General features: G+C 44.5%; 1 protein-coding gene across 10 annotated transcripts in view; it reads left to right on the top strand.

The window, feature by feature from the left end:
* Window positions 1–11,290, top strand: part of MYO9A (myosin IXA) — a 176,566-nt gene that overhangs the window by 142,013 nt on the left and 23,263 nt on the right. For 7 of the 10 annotated variants that reach the window (XM_079953102.1, XM_079953097.1, XM_079953099.1 and 4 more), the window contains one exon: window positions 6,007–9,345. The exons of 2 other annotated variants lie outside the window; for them this stretch is intronic. In XM_079953102.1, coding sequence (XP_079809228.1) covers window positions 6,007–6,491 — 485 coding nt within the window. In that variant the 3' untranslated portion in view covers window positions 6,492–9,345. Of the gene's footprint in view, window positions 1–6,006; window positions 9,346–11,290 lie in introns of those variants that run through there. One more of the 10 variants, XM_079953105.1, reaches the window with a different exon arrangement.

Here is an 11,290-nt window from a genome sequence, read left to right as displayed (position 1 = left end):
CAGGTAGCGAGTGTCATCTGGGAGGCATCTCCTCGAGCAAGTCCCAAGGAGCCTCTTTTGTTGATTATTACAGCATTGCCACATATGTGCTTATTGCTGATTGGTTAACACAAGTGCAAAGCAAAGGTTGCATTAATCACCAATAGATTAAAGACTGGGAAAGGGAGCGCAGAACTAGACAGGCATGAAAACCTCCTAATTAAATTATAACCAATGATTAATATAGTAAGACTAAAAACAATTACTAATGATTGATATAGGAAACTTAAAAGAGTTAAGTTTCTGTGGAGATCTGTGGAGATGCAGGGCTGGAGGCGTCTGATGGTGCTGGCTATATTTATGGCCTAGGGGGAGGAGGAAGGAAGGGGGAAATCACTAGTCCTTCAGTTCGAGATGTCTTCTGGGTGCTTCATTCAGCTGTGGTGGTTGTTGTAGGGTTGTCCATCTGTGATGTGTTGGTTTGGTTGATCCTGGTCTGTTGCCTTATGCTGTATGTTCGGCAGGATGCTTCTGTGCGTGGTGGTGGTGGTTGGATGTGCTGGTTTGCATTGTTGTGTCGCTTCTGTTGCTTCTTTTTCCTCTTTACTGTTGTCCAATTGTTTGGTGTTGTTTCATTGTGGTGGTCATGACTGTCACTTGGTGGGTCTGTCGGTTGCCATTCCAGTGGAGGATCGAGTTCGAGGTTCTTCAGTAGTTGCAGGGCTTCAGGTATGTTGGTAGCCGGGTGTTGTGTTGGTTGTTACTATAAGGCAGAAGAGGAAGCCCCATTGGTACTTGATCCCTGCTTGTTGGAGGCGCTGGGTGCATGGGTGTAGGTTTTTCCTCCGATTTAGGGTGTCCTGAGATAAATCCTGTAAGGCCAATATGGGGTTGTCTCCATATTGAAGGATTGCTGTTGAGTTTCTGAGGTTGTTCCATACCTCTTCTTTCTTTTTGTAGTGTGTGAAGCATACAATGATGTCTCGTGGGGGGGCGTTGGGTTTCGGCATAGGTTTTAGGGCTCTGTGAGTCCTCTCCAGGTCGCCTACCTCGAGTGTCAGGTTTGGGATTGTATTTTTCAGCCAGCGTACAATTAGGTCCGCTGGGCTTTTCTCCTCCACTTTTTCAGGAAAGTTGCAGAAGCGGATGTTGCAGCGTCTACTACGGTCTTCTAAGTCTGCCAGTTTGATTTTCATGGTGTGTTTTCCATATCTACTATTTCCAGGTGGCTTTCCAGTTTAGCCACTTTATTATTGACACGTGTGTTTTCCTCTCGGTACTTCTCTATTATTCTTTCTTGTATTTGGTTCTGCTTTTCTAGAGTTTCCATTTTGGAGGTCATGTCACTGAATGCTTTGAGTAGTTCTGTTAGTCTCATTTTCACTTCCTTCAGTTCTTGTTTTGTTGCTGGGTCGTTGTCATCTTGGGGGGGGGTGTTGTGTTCTTGGTGCTGTTTGCCATCTCCGTGGTTGGTGTCATCGCAGTCTCGTCGGTGTTTTTGGCATCAAATTTGTTTGGCATCCTCTTGGAGCAGGGCGTGTTTTGGTTAGGGGTGTGGTGATTCCTAGGTGTTGCTGATCTTTTGAGCTGAACAGGCGTTGTTGACTGGTGGCTTTTACAGAGCGTCTGGATTAGGCAGTCATTAGTGTCCCGTCTGAGGGGACGCAGGTGGCGCTAAAGGTTAAAGCCTCAGCGCCTAGGACTTGCCGATTGAAAGGTCGGCGGTTCGAATCCCTGCGGCGGGGTGCGCTCCCGCTGCTCGGTCCCAGCGCCTGCCAACCTAGCAGTTCGAAAGCACCTCCGGGTGCAAGTAGATAAATAGGGACCGCTTACCAGCGGGAAGGTAAACGGCGTTTCCGTGTGCGGCTCTGGCTCTGGCCAGAGCAGCGATGTCACGCTGGCCACGTGACCCGGAAGTGTCTCCGGACAGCGCTGGCCCCTGGCCTCTTAAGTGAGATGGGCGCACAACCCCAGAGTCTGTCAAGACTGGCCCGTACGGGCAGGGGTACCTTTACCTTTACCTTTAGTGTCCCGTCTGGGCTGTGCTTTAAGGGCTTCTCTGGGGTTCCCTCAGTCGCCTCAGCAGTGTTCCCGGGTTGGGGTGGGGGCAGCCAGGCAGACAGATGAGTAAGCCAACAGACAGATGGTTCACATAAAGGGGGTGGTAGGCAGAGATATGAGAGACTGGTGGGGTGGGGTCAGAGGGAGAGTGTATGTTTGGGGGGGTTATTCGTGGGTGCACCTGTGTGTACACGTCTGTGCATGGATCCTCACGAAAGGGGTATTGGGGTCCAGTCGAGGGTGGAGGGAGGGGTTAGGGGTTCGTAGTAAAGAATTAGGAATTTAAGGATGTCAAGGATGTGTTCAGGAACAGAACCCAGCAAAGCAGTATAGAGGTTGAAGGTGAAAAAGGAGGGGAGGGGAGGGATGGAAGTCAAGGAGGGGAGAGAGAAAAGGAGGGAAGGAGAGGAAGGAAAGAAAGAAGGAAAGAGAGAATGAAAGAGAGAGAGAGAGAAGGGGGGAAGAGACAAGGAAAGATGAAAATGTTTGGTTGCAGTGGTGGTTCTAGTTATAGTATGAGGTAAGACCCGGGGGGGGGGGGATTGCTAATGAAAGTGTGTGGGGAGGTATGTGTATGTAGATTTTAGGGTTAGGAGGGTGAGACAGACTAGAGAAGCAGACTAAATCAAAGAGGGAAAGCGGGGGGGGGGGGGGGATCTGAAGATGTTGAAGTTGTGATGCCTGGCAGTAGTATTTGTATACCAGAGGTAAAAGTATTGTAGAAATGAAAATGTATAGAGAGCCCTTTTGAGAGGGGCAAATTTAATATAATAATGTGTATGTGTTCTTTTAAAAAGGAGGGGGCAAGGGGAGACAGAGAAGGAGAGGGGGAGGGGGAAAGGAGAAGAAAGGAAAAGAAAAAGGGAGGGGGGGAGGGAGGGCACCAGTGGCAGTAGCACTGATATTGGGGGGGAGTATTTTTATTTTATTTAATTTTCAGAGGGGCTGGTAATATTGTAGTTGCAGGACAATGGGGGGGAAGGTAAGGCTCCCTCCTCAAAAACAGACAAACTAAGAAACTAAAGGGGGAGTAAGAGGAAAAGAGGAGTAATAGTAGTAATAATAATAAAAATGATTTTTTTAAAAAAAGAAGTAATAATGATGATAAAAAATAGTAATTAAAAACAAAGTGTTTCCCCCTTTTTTCAAAAATAGAAATGAGGGTAGAGACTGGGGTGAAAATAAAATGAAATACAGAAAATAGGGAAAATATGTTAGTGAGGGGCAGCTTGTCTGGTAAAAATAAAGTAAAAAATATTGGGAGGGAAGGAAAGAGGACAACAGCAAAAGCAAAAAGTCCCCTCCCTTTTGGGGGGATGGAAAATGTGTTTTTGGGTAATATATGGATGTGTTTTTAAAATGGTGGTAATAATAATTTAGCGAAAGCTGAAGATTTAGGGAAGGGGGGGAAGGGGGGTTGGGTTTTTTTTAAAAAAGGGGGTTAAAAATGCATATGAAAAAAGGGGGGAGTTTTGTATATTAAAAAAAGTAGGGGATAGAGTTAATGAGAGTAATATTAAAAAGTTGGTTGGTAATATGTTGTTTTTTTTAAAAAAATAGAAGAATAACGGGGGAGGTAAAAAACACTCACACAAAAAGGAAGTAAAAAAAAAAGTAATAATAATAATTGAAAATTGAAAAAAGCAGGACAGGGGTTTGCGCAGCCTTCCTTTTGCTTCTCTTGTAAATAAAAAAATGCCCTTTTCCCTTATGGGGTATCCAAGAGCCCATATAGAGTCCTTACATAGGTTCCCTATTGGTAGGAGAAGATAACAGAGGCCAACCAGAGAATATTGAGAAGCAAAGCAGCTAGTAAGCCTGATCTTTATTGATTTGTTGCAACAGGGTGCTCCCCTCACACGCAGGAAAGGAGGAGGACCCACAAAAATGCTGTGCAAGGGCTTATAAAGACTTTTGAAATTCCCATCCTGTAGATCAAGACTACCCCCAGAAACATTATACATACATCACAGAAGGGGTGTAACCTAAGACCACCCCTCAGATACATCACACCTTCACAAAAACAAGCTGTCTGAAACAGAACATTTGCATGTTGTTTTTCTCCTGTCACAGTTTATCTCCTGTCTGGCAAGTTACTTGATTGGATTGCCTTGGGAGCCTGGCCATTCTTTTGTAGTGGTAAAATACTTAGTTCCTGGGCCAGGTCACAGGCTCACACCCTATTCGTATCTTAAATGTGTCCTTAAGACAGCATTTGTGAGGAAAGAGACAATGGGGAGACTTTTCCAGTTTGACCATGCAGAGAAACATTTGCTCAGTTTAGGAATCAAAAATGGCTTCAGGTCAGTCTTCCTGTGCTGATCTATGTACGTGTAGTTATGAACATTACCATATATCTAGGACCATAAAATTCCTATCACACTTCCTAGCCGAGGTTGGGGGGAGGCAGGCTCGGGTCAGGTTCAGCCACGTGTTTTTTCACGGAAGCAGCAGCCTTGCCGATAGCAGCAGCAGCAAGGTCGGGGCTCCGTGTTTTTTGGTTGTTCCCCCCCCCCCTCTCTCCTATTTGCCGGCTTAGGTCTCAGGTTGCTTGGCTCAGCCTGGGGGGAGGAGTCGGCAGCTCCCTTAGGTGCTGCGCTGGGCTCACCCGGTTCCTTGTCAGTTCTGGCGGCAGCAGCAGCAGTCCCAGCGGTCCGGCGCCAGCCAGGTAACCTAATTGATTCTGGTTGGCTTCAGGAGCTGTTCGCTGCTGTGGCTTCCGCCATGATGCCTCGCTGGAAGTCCAATATAAATCAGTTTTTATGTTGCTTGGAGAAAATGGCATTCATTGCCTCCCGTGTGATGAATTCAAGAATCCCTCAGAAACCTGAGTATTGCAGCTTTTGTGTTAAAACAAAGTTCTAGACCTCATGGCTGCAGACAAAAGTATGGGTAGCCAGCTTCTGCAAAAGTTGACTGTATCAGAGAAAGAAATAAAAGGTAAAGGTAAAGGTACCCCTGCCCGTACGGGCCAGTCTTGACAGACTCTGGGGTTGTGCGCCCATCTCACTTAAGAGGCCAGGGGCCAGCGCTGTCCGGAGACACTTCCGGGTCACGTGGCCAGCGTGACATCGCTGCTCTGGCGAGCCAGAGCCGCACACGGAAACGCCGTTTACCTTCCCGCTGGTAAGCGGTCCCTATTTATCTACTTGCACCCGGAGGTGCTTTCGAACTGCTAGGTTGGCAGGCGCTGGGACCGAGCAGCGGGAGCGCACCCCGCCGCAGGGATTCGAACCGCCGACCTTTCGATCGGCAAGTCCTAGGCGCTGAGGCTTTAACCCACAGCGCCACCTGCGTCCCATGCAGAGAAAGAAATAAAAGGTAAAGGTAAGAAATACCCCCTAGTCAATTCTGCATTCTAATAATGGTGATGATCCTAAAGGTCTTCCCAAAGTAATACAATGGAGAATAACCAACTCCAGCCTTTCCAAATACCTCTGTAGTTTGCACACAACCTGCTCTGTGCAGCTCTCCCAGAGGTGATTTATCCCATTGGGTTAAATAGCAGATGAGAACAGAATGCAAGCAAGAGAACTATTGATAGACTGGGTGCCCTTTGCCATGGTCCATGAGAGGCAAGAAGAACAGAAGGGATCACCAGCTGGAGAAATCAATGAGTAGGGAGCACAATGTATTACATGCACCAGACCCTGGGAACAGTTGGATTTGGAAGCAGGGGATATGTGCTCACCGCAAAAAAAGGAAGGCTTAATTACAGTTCCATTATGTAGCAGTTTGTTCCAAGTAGTATTTATTAAGGAATGTAAGAAAAAAATTCCCAAAATAGTTTTACAAACAGGTTGGGAATCCTACCAACATGTGCAGCTGTCTTTTTGTTTTGGGTGTGCCTTCCCATTGTAGTTTTCCCTGATTGTATTCTGTTTTCCATACAACTCAGTAAGATATGTGCATTTTGGGATAATGCCAACACTTCTTAATACTTCTCTTGTATCTCTTTTCTGCCAGATAGAAATTTAGCACTTGGCTTTGCCAGACCCATCAAGGCAGACACCATCACTACCAGGCCTCGAAGGCATCTGAAGAAGCAGCAGGAATCTGTGGAGTCGGTAGAATCCTCTGTGTCTGCTCCATCTCTGTCACCCTCCCCTTCCTCTTCCTCCTCCTGCTTACCTCATGTAACTAGGAAGCGATTCCAGATATACTCCAAATCGCCGTTCTACCGGGCACCTCCCTCTGGGGATGCCTCAGCACTCGAACAAGCGCCAGGGCACCTCAGAGGTTTGGATGACAAGCCGCAGTTCACCACTAGAGGGACTTTCAATCCCGAGAAGGGCAAGCAGAAGCTGAAGAATGTGAAGAACTCCCCACCAAAAGCCAAAGACCTTCCAGAGGCAACTGCCGGGCCAGGCCAGAAGAGACAGCCGGATGCTGCCAATTACAACAATGCCCAGCAGCTGGTGCTACTTGGAAACAATGAATTTATGGTATGAGCCGCGCCAGCTGATCTCAGCAAAATGGTAACATCTCATCCGTGACATCTTGCTGCTTCTTCAACACCGTCTGCTGCCACCGGCGTTCTGGAACTCAGTGTGTTGGGACTCAGTGTGTTCCCTCAGTAAACCTGAAGGAAGGAAGGGCCGGTGAGCTGTATCTGCATAGTCTGTCAGTCCCCAGTTCTGTCTGTGATGGGCAAGGGAATGTGCAAGCAGACAAGAACACCAGAAGACAATTGGAGTTCAGGGACCTCTTCTTGATCCCAGCTATCAAAGCAGCCAAGTTTAGGGACTGGGTTTTTGCACTGGGATTCGTAAGCAAGGGCCCTCTTAGACGGACCCGCAGCATAAAGGAGACCAAGCTCTTGTTCGAAGCTATTCCTTATTTGCTTCATTGTGTTGTCAGATATTTAAAAATGTTCATTTCCACCCAAGCACTTCTCAGACAACCGTCAGGTGCATACCTGTTGTGGAAAAAGAGAGCTTTTTGACTTTTTAAAAAAAGGTCAGAATAACAAATGCCAGTTTGATTCCAGGTAGGTAAATGCCAAATATTTGTACCGAATGTTCAGTAGCCATAACCACAACAGGTGTTCTGTTTTCAGGGTACAGGATAGGCAGCATAAATATTAGGAGGTAGAACCCTTTGTTTTTCTGGCTATGCCCTGGACACACTCTGCTGCTAGATGAGCAAAAAGCTCCACAAACAGACTGACGGGCAGGAAAAAATTCACTCCCACAATCACTTTACTCAAGCAAAATGCAAATGGGTGGAGAAGCAGTAAGGAGGGCTGCTGTCTGTTTAAAATGTGATTTAACATCACTTTTTTGCTGAACATCAGTATTAAGCAAAGTCAAAACAAAATCAGAGACTACTTGAAGCTCTTTGATAGTATTATGGTTACTGAAGTTCAATGTAAATATGTTTTGTTTTTTAACTTTCCCCCCACAATGTGGGACTTAACTTTTTCCCCCTTTAATGTGGGACATTTATGCCAGGAAGGTAAATGGGTGGGTGGGGGAAGCTAGAATTAGATCTGAGGTCTTGACAGTGTGAAACAACAGAAGGTAGTCGTTTTTTGCATCCTTATGTCATGAGGTAATTCCCACCAGTACCTTGCATTTGGAGCTTTCAGGACTTTGTCTTTGTGATGAAATAGCTGTGAATGTGTGTGGGAAAATTTGCTCCAGTTCTTGACTTTAGCAGTAATGTATGTATCTTTTAAAGTGGACCTTTGGGGAGCCCCATTTTTTCAGAGCATCACTGAGGATAGCAGAAAATATTAAGATGGCTAAGGTTTGCCCAGCTGCTTTGTACCATGCATGCAAATATAGCTGTAATTTAAAAAAAAACAACCTTTTAATATAAAAAACTACCAACAGGGGCAGTGTACTGTGATTGTATACATGAGAGCAGGAAATCTGATAACCTTTAGTTACCAGCTTTTGTTAGTGATTGTATGCAGGTCCTACGCCTCATTTCCAGTCTGAGTGGTCTGACTGGTTAAGAATCAGTGATGAGTTGGTGGTTTAAAACCAAACATGCGAGCAGCCCCTTCCAAATTCAGGCTGGGGCCTCCAATTACAAAAAAAGGGGGGGGCAATTGAAAATTGCAGCTCCATTTGTGTGGGACTCGTGGCACAAACCAGCTGGACAAATTTCATCCCACTCGATATCTACTGCCACTTTACTCTTTTGCACTTGCCCTGTTAGTCAGACTTTGTCTGGCTGCTGACACAGGAATCCTCATCTGTGCTCCTCCTGCTTCAAATTACCCTTTAAGAAAGAGAGGAAAAGGAATAAAGCAATGTAGGACACCCACAGCCAGAAAGGGTTACCCTACTCTCTTCACCCACCTCCCTAAATGCTAGTTTGTTGCAGACTAATAGGCTGCACTCCTCTCCTCCCCCCCCCCAAAAAAAATCCTGCTCTTGGTCCCGAACTGCATGATAGTCATTGCATTTCCCACACACACATTAGATGCTTGTTTCTGTTTGAGCCACACTCAGCAAGTGCACAAAGATCCTTTGGAAACTTGTCTTCTGGCCCTCATTTTGACTAGTTGCTCTGCTGGGAAGTGCTAGGCTCTGCATACACGCCAGGGTACTAATTCCCATTTCTTCCAGTGCAAAGCCTTCCTTTCAGCACTGACCTTGTTGGGGGAGGAGGAGATACAATTACATAATTCAGATGGGTCCAAGCCAGAGTTTTGGTTGTTGCACTGTTTGTTTTGTTTTTGATACTGGCAACAGGAAGAAAAAAAAGTATTTCCATTCATTTCCACATCCATGTTTTTGCCTGATACCTGTCTTCCAAGATAGCAGTCTACTCTCCCCACCTGCACTCCCTGACCCTGTGCAATCTGTAAGTACAGGGTCTTGGAATTTTTTCTCCCCACTCATGGTATTAAGTGAATGTACTCACCACTAGAAAGGATGTTGGCTGCATATAGTTATTTTTAATGGATTTTTTAAAAGTAATTTATAAGTATACTGAGTGTAAATTTTAAAAGACTTATGTATTGTAAAAGGATATATTGTCCTGTGTCATACTCTATAAATCTTACATGTTTAAAGAAGAATTCTATAAAGGAAAATGCTTTATTTTGCTCACTGAGCCAGCTGGCTTGCAGTTACGCAGTCAGCTGGCACATTGTAATTTCATGTCTGGAGGTTTCTTTAGTTTTTTAAATTAATGTTATTTTTGTTTCTCTTTCCTGGAACAAGGCCGTCATATTCAAAGTGCAATTTGTGTAATATTTTGTAAATATGATACTATATGGCTGTACAAAAACAACTTTATGAACAAATAACTTCTAGCTTATTAAAGAAGAAAACAATTGAAAATAAAGTGAAAGTCGCATATTTTTTCCGTACATGGTGATGATCATAATCTAGACAAAGGCTTTTGTGTCTTCAGGAGACAGGGGAATATTGAGAGTTAGAAGCAGAAGTTTTTCAGGGAAGTGTTAACAAGGCCATATCAATTATGTGGTTCTGGGACTATGCCACTTCAGACTGCAAGGGCACATTTTAATCACTAGGGGCAGAAGAGCGCACTGGGTGGGTGGGTGGGGGTGTTAAGGAAATCTTGTCATATGGGAAGAGAGGTCAGGGATCCCCTTCCCTAATGTGCTACTTTTCTACACACAGGGAGGTTGCTGGGTATTTTAATACAGAAAACTATTCAAACGTGATTCCTCATTAGGATCATTAGATGGTCTGCAACGATACTTTACCATGAGAAGTCTGCTGTGTAGTTTTTGCTGATTGTGTCGATTGGCTTTGTGTATGGGGCTAGGATATTTATACTTGCCACCCTAGCAAATGCCTTCACCAAAAGTGGTGAAGATCTCTCCTTCCCTGCCTCTCACTCAGGGTCTTACACCAGCCAGACATCACCTTTGAGTGCGTACCCAGAGGACACCAAAGAACAAAACAAATCATAAACAAAAGCAAAGCAGATAAAAGAAGAAAAAGAAGAAAGGAAGATAAATATAATTTTAAAATAAAATGAAAAAGAGAGATGATCTCCACATGTTTCAAATGGCAACAAATCCAGGGGAAAGGTGGGGGGGAGGTAAGGAGCTTGCTCCCCCATTGCAGGACCCCTATATTTACTTGACACACACACCCTCTCTGTGAAAGAGCAGTTCTCCATGGACTCACTTCCATCTGTTGACAGAACTGGAATAACAAAATGTATGTGTGTGTGTGTACACACACACACACACACACACACACACACTGGGCTGTATCCCGTGTTCTTGTCCACCGGCCCAGGGACAGACAGGCGAGTTTTAATATTGCACAACAGAAGAATCCAACACAACAGTTATGTTCGAAGAATTGCACAATCTATTGTGTGACAAAGTTACTAGCCACCTGCTTATGCATTATTTTATACAACAGTCCACTTGTGGGAAATACACACACACAAAATTTATTTCCCACCATTCATCACAAGTCCCAAGTGAGGCTACAACAGGTAAAGCAGTTACAAGTTTTTTTAAAAAAGTAAAACTAAAGCAAAACACAGCATTGCACCTTGTACTTCCTCATGTATACACCTTTGTAATTTCCCCTTGTTAGTGTATATGAATAACTTAGAAATGAATGAGGATACAGCTATTCAGAATTTAAGTAGGGAATAAGCTTGGCTATTTTTGTAAGTATGTGGGATATTGTAAGTTGGAATCTGCCTTATACCAGAACAGGCTGTTGATACAGCACTGACTAATAAGACATTCTCCAGAATCTCATGATAAGGGTCTCTTTTCCCATCACCACCTACCTGATAGTTTTAACTGCAGATGCCAGAGGTTAAACCTGTGTGCCAAACAGTGATTTTATCACCAAACACTGGTTCTTCTCCAAAGGAAATAATAGTTTTACGTATAAGTGGTTGAACTCTGATGAAGAATTCTTGAAAACAAGTTATCTACTTTTTCTTTAAATTTCTGGAGCATACTTTTAGAGTCATTATTTTTCAAATTAACTTTGAAATGTAGAACTTAACTGACTGAAGTCCTTTATAGTCATTCATAGTCGATCCGATAAAGCAGGTGTGTGGAATCTTTGACTCTCCAGATGTTGCTCCCATCACCACTGGCCATTGGCCATGCTGGCTGGGGATGACTGTAGTTATAATTCAGCATCATCAGGAGGGCCAAAGGTTCCCCACACCTGCAATAATGTATGATGAGCTTGTCTACCAAAGCTAATTCACAATAAGAATGTGTTAATGTTTAAGGGGCCAGAAGGTGCTTGCTGGGTTTTGTTTAAGCTTACAAATG

Source organism: Podarcis cretensis, assembly GCF_951804945.1.
Source record: "Podarcis cretensis genome assembly, chromosome: 14".
Classification (NCBI taxonomy): Eukaryota; Metazoa; Chordata; class Lepidosauria; order Squamata; family Lacertidae; genus Podarcis; species Podarcis cretensis.
This window is presented reverse-complemented; position numbering and strand designations above follow the sequence as displayed.